Genomic DNA, 24,127 nt, shown 5'->3' with positions numbered 1-24,127 from the left:
CACTCTACTGCAGATGTAGTCATTGGGAAAAATAATCAAAGAGCGAGGGTTCCAAATTATCCACCAGATGGTGCTGGATGCTCTGAAATAATAAACCATGGCCTGTCACCTCTTTTCTCCTAGCAAAAGAAGCCTTCTCAGCCATGTCACATAGGATACCAGATGGGTGACTGGGGTGGGATGAAAACCAAACCCAAACCCAAAACACTGTGTCCTCAACACATGATGCAAACAGACATCCCAGGATCTGCTCTTGCTTCCCTCCAATACTAGGATGTGCTGGGGCCCTCCATCCCTTCCAGCTCTAGGCTGAAATTCTGCGCTGAAGTTCTGCAGGCCAGGAAGTGCCTGTCAGCAGCAAAACTCTGCACATCAATCTTCCCAGTTTCACAATTTCATTAACAAGCGACAGACACTGCATTTTACCTCCATATTTTGGCACAAAGGGTACAGAACCCACTCTTCATCCCTCTATTCCTACAGTCCCTACCTGCTTCGATGAAACTGGGAATACTACCAGAAATACTCCAGATGTAATACCAAAGGAATCACTTATCAGCTCTTGGCCAGGTTGTTTCTTTGGTTAGGACTGCAGCTGAAAGCCTGCTTATTTTTCACATTTTATTATGCAGGTAGTTTCCAGATTAGTGACACTGCAAACTAAGCCCTGATTAAATGCAAATTCTCTCTCTGAGAGAGAAAGAAACAAAGAAAATATGTGTGTAGATAGCACAGATACTGTCACTGAGTTTACACTATTTGGGTGCTATTCTATTTTTGCTACTTGTCCAAAACGGCACAAGCTCCAGTACCAGAATGGTATTGGAAAAATCATGGGGATGGTGGTAGAGAAAAGATTCTGCCCACATATTTCTCTCTGCACAGTCAGGCCACTACTTTATTTATTGAAATCTTTTTTATATCATGTATGTCCATTTTACTACTTTTTTTCTTTAGTCAGTAAGCAGCCTCTTACACTGTAAACAGAAAACACAGTCATCAAAGATGCATTATTAAGGCAAGACATATGAGGAATAGGTGTATGATGGTGAGGAAGGGGAGAGGAATAAAGAAAGGAAAGAGGAAAGGAAAAAGGGAAGAGAAGGGAAGGGAAGGGAAGGGAAGGGAAGGGAAGGGAAGGGAAGGGAAGGGAAGGGAAGGGAAGGGAAGGGAAGGGAAGGGAAGGGAAGGGAAGGGAAGGGAAGGGAAGGGAAGGGGGAAGGGGGAAGGGGGAAGGGGGAAGGGGGAAGGGGGAAGGGGGAAGGGGGAAGGGGGAAGGGGGAAGAGGGAAGGGGAAGGGGGAAGGGGGAAGGGGGAAGGGGGAAGGGGGAAGGGGGAAGGGGGAAAGGGGAAGGGGGAAAAGGGAAGGAGGAAGGGGGAAAGGGGAAGGGGGAAGGGAAGGGGGAAAGGGGAAGGGGGAAGGGAAGGGGAAAGGAAAAAGGAAAGGAAAGGTACTTCTATTTGTGAGAGTCTGCACTGCCACATACAGGACAAGAACTTAGCAACACTAGCAACACAAGTCAAATCCCAGGGTCTCAGTTCCTCAGAGCAAAACCCAGCAATTAAAATGATCAACAAATGTGATACTGGCTACTCCATTCACATACCTGCTGCTGGGCTGTTCCCTGTGACTGCACCTTCCAAGCCCTACTCAGGGTAGTCTGGCTTTAACAATACTGTCACGCAAAACAAATCGAGAGGGTTTTTTGAGGAGTTATTTTCTCTTGTTTGTTTACAAATCAATCACACAATTAAAAAAAAAAATATTTCCCTTCCACTTTCTTCTGCATTGAGTATCTGCTGTGTTCTTGGATGGAATAAAAGTCATGGCAGGTTAAACTCACATTTTTTCTTCTTTTGTTTGTATTTAATTTTTAAAATGGACCTGGTTCTGGTAACACAGTAGTAAAGGCAGATTAAACCCTCAGGCTTCTCTTTGTATGGTTTTTAATAGTATTTCCTCCCTTTATAAATGACTTTTTTGTATGTTCTGCTGAAAAGAAATGGTTTCAGTTCACATACTCCTAGAGGCAAAATACTGTGAGACCATTGCCAATACTAATCTGTACACCAGATGCAAGCACATTACAACTCCAGCACTTACACTGCAGTGATGGTCGATGCTGTGCCTATGTCCCACCAATATTATACAAGATCTCAAGATCTATGCCAAGAGTTCCTGCAAATTCACCAGTTTTATCATCAAATTATGCAAAGATGGGTGGAAATCCCAGAGTGCTAAGGCAAAATGTTTTCATGGTGTACAGGAAAACCCAAATTTTTGTAACACCCCAGGTAATGTGCTGTTCTAACTGTTGTGTTCACCTATCTGCTGCTACACTGTTCCTTGCAACCTTCAAGGAACAGTCAAAGCAGTCTGGCTTTGTTAATATTGCCATGCAAAACAAGTCAATAAGGATTTTGGGAGAACAAGAAATGGACAAGAATTAGAAAATAAAGATAAAGATAAATTAATGCTGGCATTTTCTGATATATGCCAAGCCAATTTGGATTTCCCCAGACTCAGAGAAAATAAGTCCAAAGGAGACTCTAGATTGTGTTGTCTGACCTCCTATACCGAGTTTCTAAATGTTGTAGAGCTGAGCCAAATGACTTATGTTTTTCTAAATCAAATTTATATGAAATAAGTTTTCTTGCAAAGTTTCCACGTCATGACTTAAAGGGAAGAAATTTGCCATTTCAAACATTTTTCACCCATGGCTGACAACCATTAGTCCACTCTTAGTAACTGTGTGAATGTACTTCCAGTTTGGTTTGGCTTCAGCTTCCCTATGCTAATTGTTATTTTGTCACTCTTCCATATGCTGCCCCTCCTGCTAATAAACTGAGCACATCAACTCTATTAAATCTCTGATTACAAAGCATCTTCCTCAGAGATCAGCTGACACTTGCATTTCTACCTGGCACCCTTGACAACTTGTCTGTGCTTCACTTGAAATAAACATAGCAGAAGCAAATTCCAGAGTAGCTTGGTTGCTTCTGAGCCAAGCACACTTTTTCCCTCCCATGAGCCTCTCTACACCTCGAAATGATATGGCTGTGCAACCTGCCAAAGGATCTTTTCCTCCTGTCAGCATAAAAGCAGTAATCACAGCCTACCCCTAAATAATTTTCTGCATACTCTGATACTCAGGGCTCAGCTCGCTGAAGGATGTTAAAGCAATCCAGCTGGTGACTTGTTAAAAGTGACAGAAATACCTTGTAAGTGACTAATCAAAATTACGTGAAATTGTTAGTGGAAAAGAAACACTGAATAAACTTTCTGCTGACACCAAATTTCCTTTGTCCCCTCTCTGATATGTGACTGGGCTGTCTAGATAAGACTTAAAAATGGACTTGGAATAAAAAGTATGGGCAGATTCTGCTGAAGAAAATACCTGCAGTTCAGTACAAAGCTGGGATAAGGTCTCTTCCACAGATAGCTCCTCTAGGGAAAAAACACAAAGAAAGAAATCAGATGTGAGATCAGTAGGTGTGAAATGTTAATGCTTGGCTCTTTATTCATGTGAGAAATAGGTCATTTGATATTCTTCCCTGACAGACAAGTTTCTGTTTGAAGCATGCTACCACCCATCTTATCCTTGTAGAGTTGCAGGTACAACTGCTGCTTGTGTAACCTGGACCACTACACCTGGAAGGTTGTTATCAGAACAAAGACAACAGAATTTGACTTTGCATTGTCTACCCCCTCTTTTAGTAGGAGTTTGTTATTACCCTTTGGTATTCATGGCTAATTCCAGAACTGAATGCAAAGCCTCACCGTTGCAAAGTCTGTGAATATGATGAGCAAGAAATGGTTCTCCCTGTTGTGTTACACAGGACTGTTGGAGCAATACCAGATGTCTTACTAATAAAAGATTGGGGAGCTCTGTACTGCCTTGCAGAGTGTGAAGTGCCTCTCCACTCCTACAGCAAGCAGCACTGCTTTGATGTAGTCCTGAGAGAATCCAGCACAGGGACACTCAACTTTAAATGCACCACAGACTACAAGGCTTAGAAGGACATAAATCAACTCTCTGGCTTTGGCAGCTTGATTTTTCAGTGTGGAACTTTCTAATAGTATCCATAAAGAAACAAAGCACAACTACAAATTGCCTCCTCAATCCACAAATGACTTAAACAGTACTAAGGAATGTGAAAGGGCAGATTGAGATGGGCAGCACCTTGAAAAGATCCATCCTCAGCTGGTAAAATTTTGAAAACAAGCATTCCCACTTATAATGCCTAAACTAGGCTATTATTTTTTAAATATACAACTCAGAGAGCTAGAAGAAACAACTAAGAAATTCTGCAGAGATTTATGGTCTTGGACTTAACTATCTTTAGAAACCTATGATGAGATTTATCTGACCAAATATAAATGTTTACAACTGCATGAGTCATTTACATTCTTCTCCTGGTGAGTGGAGAAAAATGAGCAAGTAGAAGGTGCAGTTCATGCCACCCCAAGGTAGAAAGCACTACTTGTTAGATAACATATTTTATTGTCCTAAATGGGTCTTTTTCTCTCCAGTGATTTTAAGGAGACAGATATAAAATTTTCCTTGATATTCATCATACTGGGTGAACCTTACATCCCACGATTTTGCAACAGGGGTCAGAAAACTAGCCTTAAAATTAAATCTTCAATAGATTTTCAGACTGTGAGTAATATGATGCAAACAGCGCTCTGGTCAAGAAGCTCCAAAGTGTATTTTCATTTAGCAAATTTGCATGCATTACAACAAGAACATTTGCAAACTAAGTGCCTACTTCAGAACCAGCAGTCATTGGAAAACCAAGCTAAATGTATTTAAAAAGCCTGTGTGTGGATAGTTCTTAAGTTGAGGTAAACCAACCATACAAAACTTCCATCACCCAACCTATAAGCCTGTCCAGATGAGACACAAATCATCTATTAATGTGCCTGATAGCCAAGATGCCTAAAGCATGAGTTTTGTTGCATGCTGGAATCTGTCTGAGAGCTCCTAAGTTGCAAATAGAAATGCTGTACATTTTTTTTTTCCTCAAAGCTGGATTGAATAACACAGTATGTGCTCTTCTCACTCCGTGAATTTTAGGCTGCCTTGAAGGGAAATACATATTGGGGAACAATACATGAAGTGGAAAATAGGAGCTATCAAGCTCGTAAGTCTGTAGAGCATAATGTATTATGTGTGATAGCTCTTGCATACAAGCACTATATGGTGAAGCAGGAAAATGTTTTCTGCTCTCTTTCTAAATCTGCTGGCCAATGCAATCAACTCTCCTAATCTAATTATTTCTGTGGGGTAACAAACTGGTAACTTCAAAACCTGTAGACAGAAACATAAAGACACAAAAACACTGATGTGAAATCATGAGCCACATTCCTTGACTTCAAAAAAAACAGGTGGGAGAGCAGGAATTAGTCAGGGATGCACCTCATTGTCAGAGGAGATCATACAGTCATTGCAAAGATGACTAAACAAAAATTACAGAGTTCCATCCTGCAAATCCAGCCAGCGTTTCTACATTGGACCCAACAGGCCTGGCCAGCCAAAAAACGTTTCTGCCAAATCCAGAAATCTATTAAACAATTGAATTAGGAAGAAAAGCAGAATCATTTTAAAAAACAAGATGTAATTATGTAATTGGCAGGGAAGAAATATATTGCAAATAGTAAACGAGGGAGTATGTTTCAAAACCACATCACCTTTCAGATTTTTCTTTTCAGTTTAAAAAAAAATGTTTTTCAAGAGGAAAAGAAAGAAAAGCTGGTCTCCCCCAGATCTGGAAGTTTAATTCTGTAAAAAGCAACTGAGAGTAAATCTCACTGAAAATACTATCAAAAAATTATCAAAACATTTTATTCCTCTAGACATCAGACCACCTTCAGTTCCTATAAAATGATCCACATAAGCTGAGAAGGCAGTCATTTTTAACAGTGTGCCAAAATTAGTGCTAGTCAGAAAACAGGGACAAAAATCTTCTAAAATCTCTGAGCAGCCCAATAATTTTGGTACTAAAATGTGTATTGAAAATGAGAAACTGGACTCCATGATCCTTATGAATCTCTTCCAACTCAGTATATTCTATGATTCTACATTTCTTAATTTTAAATGTCTGTTCACTTACCCAACTTCAGCTGTGGTAAATCAGGAATCTCCTTCATTATGAGGGTGTAGTACATGTGAAGTCCTCTTTGAGCATTGAAGAGCAGAAGACAGAGGTCCTTATGCCATTTGTATGCATGCTGCATGCAGTTCTCTGATGGGACGTAAAAGCTGCCCTGTGTAACAAATGTATCAAGAAAATACAATACAGAGATTAAAATTAATGGTATCTATTTGTCCTAGAGGTTTCCACAAAAATCCAGTTGTGGGCAGCCTTTCATTTCTAACCAAGAAGTTGGCACCAAAAAGAGATTTTAAACATCCCTACCTTCTAGCCACCTTACAATCTAAATACGTAACCATAATAGTATCTTATTCTACATACATGTTTTGCCCAAACCATACCAAAACTATTAAGTCCCAGCAATGCTGACAACATGTCCAAACAATCCAACAGAGAAGAAGTCTATCCATGTTACACATGCCCTGCTGTGGAGCCTATGTCTGCCCACAATGTAGATAGTGCAGTGCAAAAACACATCCTCTCTGCTGCATGCAGAGAGAAGGGGTGGAAAAAAAAAGATGGATGCATTCACTTTCCCTTTCCCTCATATCCTCTCATTCCCTTCTGCAAAGGTTGTAGCTTGATAGCATCATTGTATGTTTCCTTATGAGTATTAGGGGGAAAAGTGCGGATGGCATTTTTATCCCATCAACTAATATGAGCTACTCTGTACTCCAGGATCAATGTCTGGATTAGTGTATGCCTTGTGGCAGGAGGTGTAATTGGACAGATAACAGCATGTCTAACACAAAAATTTTCCAAACAATGCATTTACATTTAGAATATAAGCAGAGTTTGCATTAAGGTGTAATAAATCAAAAGTTTTCACTGCTGTCAAAAAATACTTGTGTAAGTTACTCATATTTGGAATTTACACTGCTTTTTACAGACTTAAAATGAAACTACTTATTAAGCTATGGTTTTCTGCCCAGGATTTCATGGAGAGTTTCAAGGAGTGATATGACAGCTCATACTTCTGAAGTCTCTCAATACATTTTACAAAGTTTATCCAGTGGTGTAGCAGAAAGGTATGTGAGCACTTGCAATCTGATAATACCTGGGTTTTGTTTCCCCAAACGGGAGTAAGTTACCTACTTTGCAGGAGAAGAAAGGGTTTTGAAAACAGAGAAGTGAGAAAGCTACCTGGGTGTTCTGCCATTGAACTCTATGAAAATTTGCCTACCAATATTTAAAGGGGTCCTACAGGAAAGTGGGAGAGGGACTGTTCACGAAAGAGGGCAGGTTTAGATTAGATGTCAGGAAGAAATACTTTACTATGAGGGTAGTAAGGCACTAGCACAGGTTGCTCAGAGACGTTGTGGATGTCCCATCCCTAGCAGTGTTCAAGGCCAGGTTGGATGGGGCTTTGAGCAACCTGGTCTAGTGGACACTGTCCTTGCCTATAGCAGAGGGATTGGAACTAATGATCTTTAAGATGCCTCCCAACTCAAAGCATTCTATGATTAGGTAAATTGAGAATATATCTAGATCTGCTTTTTATAGCAGATTGTCAGCACAAATGTATCAGGATAGGATTGTTGCATGGCTGTGGAGAAACATGAACAATCTGCAACTTAGTCCACTGATGATCACTGATGAGGTAAGGACACAATTCGTACATGCCAGCTAGGTACTGACTGCCTTTTTGGACACTGACAGTCCCAATAGCTGCAGATCCCCAGAAGCAACAATGAAGACTCCTGTGTTGTACTTCCTTTGACTTCCCTAAAGATCTTAGCTTGAGCTGGGATGATTTCTCATGTAAATCTTCCAGCTGTTAGCTAGTATTCTGTGGCAGACACAAAAAGGATTGCTCATCTTGACCCACAGAGAAATGGCTGATGATAATTGAAGGAGTTGGTTGTTCTTGTAAGGTTTCAAAACCTCCAGATTCAGCATGATTCTATTTTACTCTCACCGTGGAATACAGAAGAAAGGAGCATAAAGAAATGCTGCTGGAAACAACAGAAAATTGGAAGTGAATTGATACACAGTGTCATGATAAAATGTCCTCTTTTATAACCCATTGCTATTTTTTTTAGGCACAAATTACTCTGGAATTTAAATGCTACACTGATGAGCAGAAGGAAAAAATCTGAGATAATTTCATGGTTCATATCAGTACTGTAACATGGCATTGTTGTGCAAGACCACACTGTAATAGGTCTATTTTCAGGCTTTCTTGGCAAGTTTATTGTTTAAAACTAAAAATACAAACTAGTAGGAAAATGCATCTGCAGGCGGGCTCAAAAATCTGTGAATTAAAGATGTTGAAAATCTTTATCAGTTATCTCTGGTTTAAATTCTTTAGTGTTTGCCCACTTCTCTTATGGGGCTTTTTCTAATTTCAACTGTGCTGCATAATAAAAATTCTTAGAGATGAGATAGTTCAGTTTAGTGAAGCACAGGGGTTAGGACAGGGAAAGAACCATTATATAAAAGAACAAAACAAAACAAAACCCAACAGTTAATTGAGCATTGTATCCTAGCAGCATAACTTGGTCATTATTGTAGAAATTTAGAATAATTTAGGCTGAAAGAGACCTCTGGAGATCATCTAGTCCAACTGCCTTCTTTTAACTGGTCTAATGAGATCAAGTTGCTGAGCGTTGTGCCCCGCTGAGTTTTGAACGCCTCTGAAGAGGTAGATTCTACCACCTCTCTGGGCAACATGTTACAGTTTTACCACCATCACATTATATTTTTTCCTGTATCATCAGAATTTCCAAGGTTTCAACAAGTGTGTGCTGCCTCTCATTGCCATACAGTGTCAAGAAGATTGTGTGTGGCTTCATCCTCTCTTTGTTCTTTAATCAGGCAGTTGTAAGTGGTACTAATATTCCCACCGACATTCCCCTTCCCTGGACTGAACAAGTTTTCTTGGCCTCTGCTTGCACATCATGGGCTTTAGCCCCTGAACATGTAGGTGGCTTTTGTTTAACTGGCTCCAGTATGTCCAAACATATCTTGTACTGGGGAGCACTGCACTGTACACAGGACTCTATATGTGCCTCACCAGTACTGAGGGAAGAGGAAGAATGACATCATTCAAACTACTGGCAACGCTCTCAGAGATGCTGCCAGGACTTCTCTTAGGTTTTTTTGGCAGCACTGTTACCTATACCAGAGAGTTTGAAATATATCTGCTTTATTGACAAGGACATAAATCTTACTTTCTCTTTTGGAGACATAGGAATGAGAAGAATTTACCTGCTCCCTGTCATCATTCAATTAAATAGGTTAAATAGGAAATAAATTGTATCACTATGAATACAAAAATGAAAAAAAAAAAAGAAAAAGTTCAGATATTTCTGAAGTTCCTTTAACATTAAGTCCCAAACCAATTCTTTTCAGAGACACTGCCATGCAGAAGCAACAGGCACCTGGAGTCATTGGCCTACTAATCTGTCACCTGAGGATTTTAAATGCCAACCTAAATTTATTTATTTACTCTAAAGACAATTCTAGGATTGCTGTCACTGTGAGGGTTTGTTTTGGGTTTTTTTAATGCATGAATAGCAAGAGTGTATGTATGGGGGACTAGGTGGTTTCTTTACCAACAGAGATAAGTCACCACGTGATTAATTGTTTCAGACCTCTAGAGTCATCTGGAATCAAGATATCTTTAAGGTCTCTTCCTACCCAAACCATTCTATGACTAGAGCAGAACTTTTGTCACCATTTTAGCTTTATTCTGTACAATTCAGTCTGGATCTTCGTCTTGGGAAAGGAGATGTTTTAGGATGGAAGAAATACAGCTACGGTGCAGTCCTCCACAGCAGTGTTGGTTTTCCACATACGTAGGATCATACTGAGTCCACACAAGCCATTCTTTCTTCTCCCTGCTTAAAGAAGTGCCATCTTCTAATATTAAGCACTATGTGAATAAAGACTAATTCAGCATATTTCTCACAGAAAAAGGTTACAGTTCTATACCTTTGTCTTTAAGATAAAACACATAAGGAGAAAGATTGTCAAATATCTTTACTAAAAGCAGATAATAAGAAAATTTTGGGCTCTGAAACAAGGACTTGCACACACAAACTTACTCACCTACTTCTGAGCTACCACCTCTCTTGAGAGATACAGAACTGATAAAGAAAAACACACTGCTGGTGAATAATTGCTTTCATCACAAAGCTGGTATCTAAAATCAGGGAACTGAACTGTGGCCACTTCTTCCCATTAATTATGAAGGAAGAATAGGAAACTGGTCACACTCTACACTGTAGACACAGAGAATCAGGAGCACTGAGTACAACCACAACAGACAAATTAAATTTCCTCTATCATTGCTGTCCATTGAAATGTAAACTTTCCTCAAGTTACTGTAAGATATGGATGATATACATGTGTAAAGAGAAAGCTGAAAAGATTGCACCCATGCCTCCTTTCTCTTCCTGTCCCACATCCCTGGGAGGAATATCTGTGACAAAGAAAGGTGCTGTGCCTTGAGAATACTGTTGCCTGGGAAAGACAGCACTGCACAGTCACAATTCAAGGCAATGCCAAGCAGTCACAACCCAGGCTGTGCCACACGAGGTAGAGGCTGTATCATTAAGCTGAAGGGTTTTGATGAAACTCTATTAAATGGCAACAGACTTTGAAAAGCCCTTATTTAATGGGAACACGCAGCCTAATTTGAAAAATCATCTTGTCAAGGTGGAAAGGGAGTGTGATAGAAAAAAAGATGCTAAGCTCCAAATTTCTGGTCCTTCAGTGATTTAAAGATGTTACTGCTCTCACAGGACTGTTTCTTCTGAAAGTTGTCACACACTTACATGATGCAGAGCAGGACATAGCAACGATTATTAAACCCACCTCAGAGACAGTTTAAATTAATGTGAACTAAGGTCTGTGCATCCTTGTCTGCTGGCACCCCAGCAGGGCAGGCATCTGTCGGATGATGCCATTATAAACTACTGCAGCTAAATCAGCTTATCTGTCACTGTTCAGTAAGCTGAGAAATGTCAAGAAATGTCTTCCTTTGGGATGGCCTGAGGATTGCAAACCTTCTACATTCACTATATTAATTGCATCTTCTTCTATGCATTTATTCAGTGGTCCCCTGTTTCCTAGGTTATAGCCTGAAACAGGGATTCAGACTGCATTAACTAATCATATTTAGTATGGTACGTGCTATTCTAAGAGAAAAAAAACCTACTGTAAAGCTACCAGTGAGGAAAAACAGTGTCTATGACCCATTAGACAGCTACAAAGTGCTCAGCTCACTAGGTTTCTTGGATCAAGAGAACAGATACTGCTTTACTTCTGCTTAAGACAGATCTATTAAAACAAAAGTTCCTATTAAAGCTGACAAACCTAACTTGCACAAAGTGTGATGGCTGCTCTGGACTTGTACTACCCATTGCTAATGTACATGTTAGTTTCCTTCATAAGGACTTATATGACCTTTTGAGTTAATGCCATTGATGTACTGTTATTTTAATGTCATTAGTTGGCAAGTAGACAGATAATTCTATGTAGTAAAATGTATCTGCAGTGTTTTCCTTTTCCAAGACCCCAAGGCAGAGGTCTGTAACAGTGGGCTGTATCTCTGGCTTTTGCCCTCTTCTGCTTCTGAAAATGTTGGGAGCAAATGAATGGCCATGAAATCTTCACTTCAGACCCTTCTTTGAACATGCTACAGCACCTCAACATCTTTCTTGCAGTGAGAGGCCCAAACTGAACACAGTACTTGAGGTGCAGCCTCACCAGTGCTGAGTACAGGTGGATGATCACTTCCTGAGTTCTGCTGGTCACACTATGTAAAATGCTTCATAGTTCCTTGCTTCTCAGTGAAGAAACAGAGACATTAATTTATCTAAGTGTCAGTGAGCATCAGAGTGTACACAGTATATCAAAAAGCATATTTCACTTAAGCTATGTGTGCAGGTTGTCATGAAGAATCATCACATAGCCTTATTTTCTCCGTTTCTCGGTTTACTGAGGAGTGATGACATAAAGAAATACCTAGTCAAATGCCAGATAAAAACAAGTCTACTGTTTTGGAAACGTAAAGGTTTCACTTCACTTTGATCACGTTCTGTAAAGCTAGATCCCAACAGTGGACCATTCATCTGTCCTGTATGATGTTTTCCTTCTAGATTTACCCAGCCAAGTAATCTAGCCTTCAAAGTCAACAACCCCAAATAAAATAAACATTCTTGACAATATCCCTGCTGAATTCATTTAAATAAATCAGCCTCTTAAATGAATAGGTTTCCTGTGTAATGCTCTTTCAGTCAACAGATTTCTCCCATAATTAGAGTGTATTACTTTATAAATGTACTTTTCCTTTATAACAAGAGAAAGGAAAATTACTTCAGAAAAGCAAACACTGTAATTAAATAAGGTTCATGCCAATTCATTATTCAAATTCAGAGAACAATTTGTGAATATCCACTTCCAGTGTACTAAATCCATCTAATATCAAAAGGCACCAATTGGATTTTACGCTTTGTAATATACAGTAAGTTGCTTGTATTTGTTTTGTATTAAAGTAATTTCACAAGCTACGTTAACTATCTGCAACGTTCAACAATAGCACTAACAGTTGGTAAATTAGACCTTTTACATGTAATCTAATCCAATACAGCGTTTCACAATTCAAATTCAAATTGCTTGTCAAGAATTTTAAGATACCAAAAATCCATTCCAGACTAAATAGACAAGTTTTTCAGTCTCCAGCAGTATGTCAATAGCAGACATAACTAGCCTACCTTGCCCACCTCTGGTGGAGATCTAGACAGCCGGTCAAAACAGAGGATGAAATCTCAGCATCCCAAGATGAATGCAGTTTCTGAGAGCACAGTGTATTGCCATTTGTCTGCATGCCCATACTGGTCTTTTAACATAAACTTCATTCTAGCTTCAAACTTGCTGACCAAGGAGATTCTTTATCTCTACTTTGGAGACTGTTTTCTAAGATAGGAGATTTCTTGTTATTTGGTGGTTGGAAATGAAATTATAGTTATGGCTTGAGCTAATGCATTTGTGTTTATACCACATTATCATTTTTTGCAGAAAAGGAGAGGATTGAAAGACAACAACTTCTGGTAATTAAGTATGTGACAGAAACATACAGGTGGAAGAATTCTTTTTCATATGTGTGGGAACACAAGTGACAAAGAGACATATTTGTAATTTATAATTTTTAAAAAGGCAAACGAGAAAGAGGACTAAGAGCATGCAGCTTATATTATGAAGGGGATCTTATGTTGACTATTTACAAATATTTCTATCCCTAAAGTGTTTCTTTAAATAGAAAATGAAATCAAACAAACAAACCCCAAACTTATTGGGATCTTTGCATCAGGTAACACTTGCATGGAAATATAATCTCTTGAACAGAATGGTTGATGTCCAAAGGATGATGTATGTCTCCATTGCACGGGTCCATATTATGATCACAGAACGTTAGGAGTTGGAAGGAACCTCAAAGATCATCTAGTCCAACCCCCCCAACAGAGCAGGATCACCTAGACTAAATCACACAGGAACACATCTAGACAGGTTTTGAATGCCTCCAGAGAAGGAGACTCCACAACCTCTCTAGGCAGTCCATTACAATGCTCTATCACCCTCACAGTGAAAAAGTTCCTCCTTACATTCCCATGGAACAGCTTACACCTGTTGCCTCTTGTCCTATTGCTGGCCATCACTGAGAATGATGATGTTCAGCTGACCAGGTAAGACTCCACCAACTGTTGTTCTGCTGAATTCCTATACCCAGACAGGCTGTGGTCCTGTGTGACCACTCCAGATAATGCATCATCCACTGTTGCTAAGTATCTTAAACTGCACACAAAATATCTCAGTAATATCCCAGCTGTTTATGAAATCCTGTTCTAGAAAGCCTTCTGCAGGAATACTTCCACTGACCATCCACAAACATCTAATCTGTGTTCAGTTTTGTCACTTCTGCATCAGAAACTTCCCAGAAGAAACTCTACAACAGCCAGATTGACCACCCAGGATGTTTGTCACTAGACCAAAGCACAGAAGTTGTACTGGTCACCTTTTCCAGGAGTTACTTGGAGGAATCTGTGTCTGATCAAAATTCCCACCCAGTAAGATTCTATAGCAATGAGTTAATGTTGCTTCTAATTGTTGCCACCTTCTCTCAGGTTGATCCATTATTTCATCCATATAAGTGACAAATGGTGGGTTTCCTGGACCACCAGCAAATTAACATCTGAGTGTCCATACAGGCACAACCCTGATACTCTTCTATCCTATACCTACAGGATGAACTCGCTCTTCATATTTGTAACAGGCTTAAAATTTAAATACATAGCTTTTACCATGGATCATAAAAAGCTTTATGTTACAGAAACTGACAAATACTTTCAGAAGTATAATTTCCAAAATATTCATATTACTTATAGTGCAGTTAAGAAAGAGACCCCAATAAAAACAGAGGGCTTACTATATTTAGCCCTCCACAGAGACAGAAAGTAAAAATAGATGTACTAAATGGCTAAAATTGTTTTAGTTTTTAATCCCCCCTGACCTTTGTCAGGAGAAATATATCCAGGAAGGAATATATCCAGAAGGAATATATCCAGGAATATATCGAGGCCTGGAGGTTGGTGGCCCTGCCTGTGGCAGGGGGGTTGGAACTCTATGATCCTTTGGGTCTCTTCCAACTCAGACCATTCTATGATTCTATGATTTGTTTCTCTCCCTCCTTTAACCCTGGGTTTATTTATTTCTTGCTGAAAATCCAACAGCAGAGCCACAGATGTTCCCTTTTCATGTGTAGGGACAGATATGACTATGCATGTTAAGGGGGGATATATCATATCCCCTTAACATGCACAGTCATATCTGCTATGATATATCCCTGTTAAACAAATATTTGTGATTATAAATCTACAGCTTGAGCAGTGGGCACCAGTGGTGGGAGAGGCTAAATTCTTACCCCATTTGCTTAAACTGGTTGCGTATTCAAAATCATTTGAGTCTTTAATTAAAGAGTTTATCATGTAAATATGCTAAATTCAAGAAGATGGAAGAGACCCAAGAATTTCCTATGGCAGAAACTGTATGAAATCCAAAGGGGTAAAAAAGGAACCTCAATGATTTAAAATGATGTATTTTCAATGAAAATGTTTCATAAAAAACAAACCAAACAAAAAACCACAGTCCACCCCCCCCAAAAAAAAAAGAAAACCAAAACAACTCCAGAAAAATCCTGCATTCGGGTTGACTAAGAGTAGTTTTATAAATATATATGGTGTATATAAATATATATATAACCCTATATGTACACACACGAGTCTCTATATATTTGCATTTCCATTCAGCTGTGTGAGAAAAAAGGAAACCAAAACAACTCCCCCTCATGAATTCACTCATCAGTAGAAAATAGCTTGCAAATCCCTGTGCCAGAAAGTGAAAAAATACTGGCACATCTGAAACCACACCATAGGTCAAAGACAAGAAAAGTCCACAGTGGCCAAATAACGGATGCCATTCTGTGGTGACATACTGTTTATTCTTAGCCTGGTTTCCTCAGCAAACATTGCATATTCAATCATGCTGTCCATGTATATGTCACTCTGCCAGTCTTCATGGGCAAGTTTTAACAATGGTGGCTGAATTTAGCCTTCTAAGAGAGATAAAAAGAAGTGCCCAAGATATTAAATGCTTAAAGGCTTGTTGAAAAAGGGTGGCTAAGAAAAATAAAGGAGGGGGACTTTCAATGTTTGTCTAAGAGAAAGACTGTAGAATATATGTAACAGGCATAGAATCATAGAATTGTCTTAGTTGGAAGGGACCCTTTAGATCATCAAGTCCAAGCATCACCCAAACCTGTCATCCACTACTAAACCATGTCCCTCAGCACAGAATCACATAATCACAAGGTTGGAAGAGACCTTTGAAAATCATCAAGTCCAACCATTCCCATCCTATGCTAAACCATATCCCTAAGTACCTCATCTACCCTTTTTTTGAACACATCCAGGGATGGTGACACAACCACCTCCCTGGGCAGCCTGTTCCAGGCCCTGACAACTCTTTCAGTAAAAATTTTGTTTTCTAATATCCAATCTAAACCTGCCCTGGCACAGCTTCCTGCCATTTCCCCTTGTTCTATCTCCTGTCACCTGGCTGAAGAGACCATCGCCCACCTCTCTACAACCTCCCTTCAGGTAGTTGTAGGTGATGAGAAGGTCTCCCCTCAGCCTCCTCTTCTCCAGGCTAAACATCCCCAGCTCCCTCTGCCGTTCCTTATATGATTTGCCCTCCAGCCCCTTCCCCAGCCTGGTTGCCCTTCTCTGCACTTGCTCAAGGACCTCAATGTCCTTTTTATGGTGGGGAGCCCAGAACTGGACACAATACTCAAGGTGTGGCCTCACCAATGCCGAGTACAGGGGCACAATTACCTCCCCAGACCTACTGGCCACACTGTTTTTGATACAAGCCAAGATGCCATTGGCCTTCTTGGCTGCCTGGGCACACTGCTGGCTCATATTCAGCCTGCAGTCAACCAACACCCCCAGGTCCTTCTCTTCCTGACAGCTCTCCAGTCTCCCCCAAGCCTGTAGTGTTGCATGGGGTTGTTATGTCCCATGTGCAGCACTCTACACTTGGCCATGTTAAACTTCATCCCGTTAGTCTCAGCCCATCGGTCCAGTCTGTTCAGATCCCTCTGAAGAGCCTCCCTACCCTCAGGCAGATCAACACTTCCTCCTAGTTTAGTGTCATCTGCAAACTTACTGAGGGAGCATTCAATCCCTTCATCCAGGTCATTGATAAAGATGTTGAACAAGACTGGACCCAGGACTGAGCACCACATCTAAGTGTGGATGTGCTGGTTTTGGCAAAGATAGAGTTATTTTTCTACGTAGTTGTTAGCATGAGGTTGTGTTTTGGATTTGTGCTGGACACAGTTTTGATATTATAGAAATGGCTTTGCTATTGCTGAGTAGTACATACAACGTGTCCTATTCTGCTTCTCATATCACCCCACAAGTGAGTAGGTTGGAGGTGCTCAAGAAGTTGGGAGGGGACACAGCTCAGACAGCTGACCCCAAGTGATCAAAGGGATGTTCCATACCAAGGCACATAAACCTTGATCCTATCTCGCAGAGAAACAATACATCTCTGTTCATCATCTGTTAGAACACAGAATTTTCTTGAGGGATGGGTGACAGACACATAGTACAGCTCACAAAATCCTCATTCCTTCAATATATACTAACAGGAAAACATACTTATGGGAGACACAGTTATGGAAAACGGGGAAAATTAAGTACTTTCCATCAAAGAAAGTGAAAGCTAGAACCACACATGCAAGATAAACAGATATATTGGACTAGGATGCACTTGAATGTGTATATTCTATCAACTTAATAAATTGCCTTGCTTGTATTGATTTACTAGTCTGCTTTATGATAAAATGGTTCATTACCCAAAGCTCTGAAATAAAAGTAAAATAAAATCACAGTATCATATTTAACTTTGATTTATATGACACTGGTAAAACTAATCAAAAGTGTCAATAAAGGACAATAGTTAGAAAGGAATTGACAATATATGGAACTATTTATGCTTTGCCTCCCAGTAAATCTGTTATGTCAGAAAATGCAGGCTGGTATTTCATAAATACAAGATAAAATTTGACATTTATATTAACTCTTAGAGTTACTTTGTCAAAACAACTGGGATGATAATGCAGTAGAAAAAAATACTTGAGACTCGTGTCAGATTTAGTGAGAATTTACACTTGGTACAAAATTAACAGGAAGAAAGTATTTGACTTGAGACCCTTGAAAACCAGGAACAGTCAGGCTTGAAAAAAAGCCATCCTCTGAACCAGCAGAATAGAATTATCCCAGTCAGGTCTAATGGTTATGTCTCAGGGTTTCAATACTGGAAGTTACTGTTCAAAACAAAAGCTGTACCTTTCTCAACTGCAAGTGGTTAAGAAAAAACAAGTGGCCAAGAAAGTATTTAATAGGAAAACTTCCATCTAAAAATACAACTCTAGTACAATGAGAATGCTTCACAGGTCACATTGATTTCCCTTAAATTTTGACTAGGAGAAAAAAATCCAGTAAAGTACTGACAAAGTTGCAAATGTGTTGCACTGGCATACTTAGAACAAATCATTTTGATTTTTCATTTAAAATAAAAAGTCTGCCTTTTTTTTTTCATTTTCTTTTTCATCAAGATCATGTTCATATAGCAGCATTTTGTACAATTTCAAGGTCCAAAACAAAACAAAAAGCTTTCACCACGCACAGATGTTTTACTACGTTTTGGCTTTTTTCCAGATTTTTCTTTCAGGTGACATTTCACAATTTTCAAAATTTTTGTTCAAGGGAAATGAAGACAAATTCTGAAATGTCCTCAGCTTGTCTGAAATCTCTTTTCCTCATCCCTTTGAAAACTAAACTTAGTGTCTGGGGGTCATTACGTCCTAATATATCATCACCAGTGTCTATAACCATAATGTCTCTTTATATAAAAAGACACATATGGTATTCTATAGAATTCTCTTTTCTGATGATGATAATAAGAAGGGGAAAAAAATTACATTTCCTCCACCTAATGTCTAGGGTTATACATCACCATAGGAAAAATTAAAGCCATAAAAACACTTCTTTAGCAGTAAATTAAGCACTGAGGAAGACATCTCATTAAAGTTAGAGCAGGTGTCTGACAGGAGGCATACTTCTTCCAACATGAGCACTGAATCATCTGGCACAAGAAAAGTCATATGCTTTGCTTTTCACTCTGTTGGATATATATGAAAATTAAACATATTAGTCCACATCTTCATCTTGTTATTAAGAGTCTGCATAGGGAACATTTACAAAGCACATTTATGTATCCTTTGACCAAGAGATGATACTTTATGGGGAAAGAAAAATGGCTGATTTTCAAACTCCTTGAAAATAACTTTATACAAAAAAGAGGTCAACTTAGATGGAGAGATAAAAGATGGTATTTATATGTAATTTTATATTTAATATTAATAAATACATACACACATATAGTGTAGTTTCTGCCCTCCTAAACACTGCAGTGCAGTACACTGTTGTTGTGGTTTAACTCCAGCCAGCAACTAAGCACCATTCAGGTGCTGTTACCACCTCCCACAGAGGGATGGGGGCAGAATCAAAATGAGAAAGAAGTGAGAAAGCTCATGGGTAGAGATAAAAATGGTTTAGTATGGGAGAAAAGGAAGAGAATGATGATGATGATAGCTAAAAGAATATACAAAACAACTGATGTGCAGCAGAATTGCTCATGATCCTCAGCTAGTTCCTGAGCCTCCCTGCCTCTTGGCTCACTCCCCCAGTTATCTACTGAGCATGATGTAATGTGGTATGGAGTACCCATTTGATCAGTGTGTGTCAGCTGTCCTCACTGTGTCCCCTCCCAGCTTCCTGGGTGTCCCCCACCTTCTAGTTGGCTGGTCAGTATGAGAAGCTGAAAACTCCTTGGCTGCTTGGCAACCACCAAAATATTAGTGTGCTATCAACATTACTCTTCCCTAAATCCAAAACACACCACTGTATCAGCTGCTAGGAAGAAAATTAACTCTGTCCAACCTGAAACCAGGACAATAGTCATTCCTGATTAAAGAGAGTCCATGCTGCTTACTGGCAGATAAGGAAAGCAAACCCCCTCCTGTTGCTGCGATCAAAGAAAGATCCCCGAGCTGAACTGCCTTGTTATCACACATCACTGTGGGCAGCAGGCATAAAACCAGTCAAGTTTTAGAAGGACATTTCTTGACTTTTTTCTGTCTCTCCCACCTGTGTGTCCATATTCACACATCCACAAGGAGATAACGTTTCACAGGTGTCAGGCAACTGTGCCACTAGAATTCACATTCAGGCCAACAGAAAGTAATAGAATAGTTTTGGTTTGACTTTTACTCATAGCAACAAGGAAGGATATGTTCAGCTGCTGCTCTGTCTAGTATGGATGTTGCTTGCTGCTATGTAATCACGTATGTTAGCAGCTGGCAGAGGAATTTTGTTCTTTGCATCAATGCGATATACTGCTCGATATTAAATACATGAATAAAGTGCATCACAGGATTTTATAGCATGCTAATAGTTTTGGTTTTTAAAGTTTGCAATTAAAAACATATATGTCAGTGATCACAGCTCTAACAGACAGCACAGGTTTCTCACACAGGAATGGTGACATTAGTTGCCAGCAAAACTTTTGTATTTAGATTATAAAGCTGTCCAGCTCAGCTTATCACCCTGAAATCCCTTCATAGTACACAGAGAAACAGGCATTTTTGGAGAATAGTTCATTCCCTCTACTTCAAATGTTTGTTGCAATGATGCATTATTCCCTAGAAATGCTCCTTGCTTTCCACAGACAGTGTGTGAAGGAAAATTAAACTAAAAACTCAGATGGAGACAACTTGGAGATGTGCAGAGACGTTTCACCCATGTGCTTACTGGAAAAAAACCCAAAAGTAAGTAATTCATACAGTTCTGAACTGTCCTTTCCTAGTAAACTGTAACATTTAGGGGTTAGAAGTAACAGAGCTTCTAATTTAATTTACATTTTTAATTCTCCAGCTTTTGGAGCAAGAATCAGGAGCTAATTGAGGGGTTATATTTATGACATCCTGGAAATACTGAAATATCAATGGCAATAAAAACACATGAAGATTAACAGGCTCTGCTTTTACACAGCAGTTGTCATTTATAAAATCTGAAGTGCATCATAAATAAGTCAGTACCATCCTCTGTGTTTTATATTAGAGAAAACTAATACTCAGAAAGATCAACTAAGCAGCTCTTCCTTGGTGCAGGCAGAGGGAGAGAAACATGGGGCATCCTGAATTTGAGTATTTTCTTCCTTCAAGCAGTACGAATAATGATTTGGACTCCTCACCCAGCAGTAACTGTTGACTCCAGGGAGCTGACAACCAGTCTCAGAGCATGTATTTGTCTGGGTCTAGTAGGAGTTGGAAATCCTCTAACTTAGAGGAAAAGCAGGACCTGGAGCGACCCACGATAGAAGCGGTGTGCAGGGAAGTGGAGGTTTCATCTTGTCATGTCCTCACAGTGTTCCCTGCAAGAGGGCATGGCCACAGCAGGTGTAAGAGCTAACTGAAGCCACTTTGCCAGCACGTGGGCTAGGTTGGACCTGACAAACAAATCAGTTCAAACCAGTCCTCTTGCAGATGCCATTTCCCTCATAGAGTTTGGCACAATATGCTATTAAATACAGTGAACTCCTATCACACTGCATGCACCAAAGTACTTGGCTCAGTCTTGCTTTATGATGCACAGACCCAGTCAAATAGTCGCCCTGAAATGCTCTTTATTTAATAAAAGCAGCAGTGAGGACCATAGCTTCCTACTTAGAAATGCCAGGCTCTATTAAATACTGCCAGTCACCACCAGAACGAAAGGGACTTCCAGCCTGGATCTCTGTTCACGTATGACTAGAGCTACAGGAATAAATTGATTTTACAGTTCAATACCCAAAAAAGGACGTGTTAGGTCAACTTAGACAGAAAGTATTTCCTTGTTCAGAGTGAAATGAAACACCCTTCTTTTTTTTTAAAAGGCATTTTTAATAGTGGTTGAAAGTTGGGAAATTATTGTGGCTTCGTATTTCAAGACTTGTCACATAAGCACCATAACAGACCTTGCACACTCTGTTAATGTTCTACAGGCATTTAAATTATATTATTATTAAATTAAAACATACCTTCAACTCATCTGTACATTGTGAAGCTACATAAATTGCTGAGTGTCGAATCAAGCCATAGCATTTTTTTAAGCTGGGAAAAGAAGTAAACAGTAGGATGCACATGGAAAATATATGCCAACCTACTATCACACATGCCTATTTCAGTTTCCCACAAAGGTGGTGGACTGAACTCAGTGACTGCATAACCCTTGCCTATCTCTGATCACATTCTTTGTCCTGCTTATTTGGAAAATGGCATACCAGCTGTACTGTGTTTGTGTGGCAAAGTTTTGCTAGTGAGGAGTTTATAGCAGTGTCTTCTGTGAGAAGCTGCTAGAAGCTTCCCTCATGTCTGATAGAGACAATGCCAGCCAGGTCCAGGCCAGACCTGCCACTGGCTAAGGCCGAGCCCATCAGCAATGGTGGTAGTGCAGCTGGGGTAACACAGTTAAGAAGGGGAGAAAAAAAGCCCCAGCAAGAGCTATTTTAGTCAGAGAGAGGAGTGAGAATATATGGGAGAAAGCAGCATGCAGCCTGTGGAGAGGACCATGGTGAGGCAGGCTGTCCTCAAGCAGCCCATGGTAAAGCAGACATCCACCTGAAGCCCATGGGGATCCCACGCTGGAGCAGGGGGATGCCTGGAGGTGGTGACCCTGTGAGAAGCCCATGGTGGAGAAGCCTGGTCCTGAAGGATGGCACCCTATGGAAGGGACCCACGCTGGGGCAGTTCATGAAGAACTGCAGCCCATGCAAAGGACTCATGTTGGAGAAGCTGGTGGAGGACTGTCCTTGTGGGAGGGGCCCCACACTGGAGCAGGTGAAGAATACAAGAATTCTTTCTTCTGAGGAGAAGGAAGCAGCAGAGACAATGTGGGATGAACTGACCACAACCCTATTCCCCATTCCCCTGTGCTTTGCCGGGCGGGGGGAGGTAGAGAAAATTGGGAGTGAAGTTAAGCCTGAGAAGAGGGGAGGGTGAGGGGAAAGTGTTCTGACAAGATTTGGTTTATTTCTCATTATCCTACTCTGATTTGATTGGTAATAAATTAACTTAATTTTCCCAAGTGGAGTCTGTTTTGCCCATGATGGTAGTTGGTAAATGATCTCCCTGTCCTTACCTCAACCCATCAGCCTTGTGTTGAATTTTCTCTCCCCTGTCCAGCTGAGGATGGGAGTACAGAGCAGCTTTGGTGCATACCTGGTGTCCAGCTATGGTCAACCCAAGACATCAGTGGGCTACAATATAAAAGAGTAGAACGAGGCTGACACTGCATCCTCTGCACATCATTCAGTTTTGAGAAGTAACCCAAGTCACACTGCACTTGCACTGCTGCTACTCCATTTGGGCTTTCTGAACTTTGGTTCCTTTTTCTGTCCTTCTAAAACATTCACAGAAGTTGCCTCAAACATTGTGATCAAACATTTGATGAAACCTATTTTAAGGCAGAGTATTATCACCTGAATTATGGAGGGTCCTGACTGATATCCTCCACTAAGCACAGGACCAACTCAGCAGTCTCAAGAAAGAAATCTACCTGTTTCAACCAAGATCATTTTGTTTATCCAGCAGATCACAACAATGAAACCTTACGTTGGGCATAGTGAAATTTCCCAACAAACTCTGCTTGAGTTGTTCAAAGATTTTGAGACAGCAGCACACAAAGCTGCCATTTTAAGCCTAAAAAGCCCATCCACTTTGCATCCTGCTCCTCTGTTAAAATAAGGCTACACTCAGATAAAAATATGTCCATATATGGAGGAAGAGTTAGTTAATTCACACTCTGGAACACTAACTTGTCGTATTATAAAGGCTGGATTTTGAGTTTTACTGCAACTTGAAAAAAATGTTTATTTTGAAGATGACATGCCAGATCTGGAGGCTGAGTAAAAGGTATCAGGCAGGAAGTTCTGGTACCCTGGTGGTACTCAAATCATGTCCAAGTTATACACAGCAGTTACTCAAGTTAGAGAAATTGAATTGAAATGTAAAGTCATTGGTACAGCCTATTGACTATGTATCAGTATTTCCTATAAGCTGAGCAGAGGCCAAGAAAGCCCACAACTAGCAAGGGGGGAATTCGTTGGCAAAAGTGGATACAGATCTTGATCTATGGGGAAGGAGAAGAAAAATTAGATGGAGACATCAGTCTGAACTCTTACTTTGGAAGATATGTAAAACGAAATGGGAGTAGATGCATTGCTCATTACTCCAAGAAAAAGCATTCTGTTTCTCTGTCTCTTTCATGATTGGTGTAAGATTTAAAGCAGAAATAGAATT

The 24,127-nt window shown here is 40.0% G+C and overlaps 1 protein-coding gene across 1 annotated transcript in view; it reads right to left on the bottom strand.

Annotated features, from left to right (window-relative positions):
• Positions 1-24,127, bottom strand: part of FAM135B (family with sequence similarity 135 member B) — a gene marked incomplete at both ends in the record, with an annotated part of 151,570 nt that overhangs the window by 20,856 nt on the left and 106,587 nt on the right. Inside the window, 2 exons of the mRNA XM_084280492.1 lie at positions 3,399-3,448; positions 6,118-6,271. Of these exons, the coding sequence (XP_084136618.1) occupies positions 3,399-3,448; positions 6,118-6,271 (204 nt within the window). The remainder of the gene's footprint in view (positions 1-3,398; positions 3,449-6,117; positions 6,272-24,127) is intronic.

The sequence above is a fragment of the Gallinula chloropus genome, assembly GCF_964237585.1.
Source record: "Gallinula chloropus genome assembly, chromosome: 2".
NCBI classification, from domain to species: domain Eukaryota; kingdom Metazoa; phylum Chordata; class Aves; order Gruiformes; family Rallidae; genus Gallinula; species Gallinula chloropus.
This window is presented reverse-complemented; position numbering and strand designations above follow the sequence as displayed.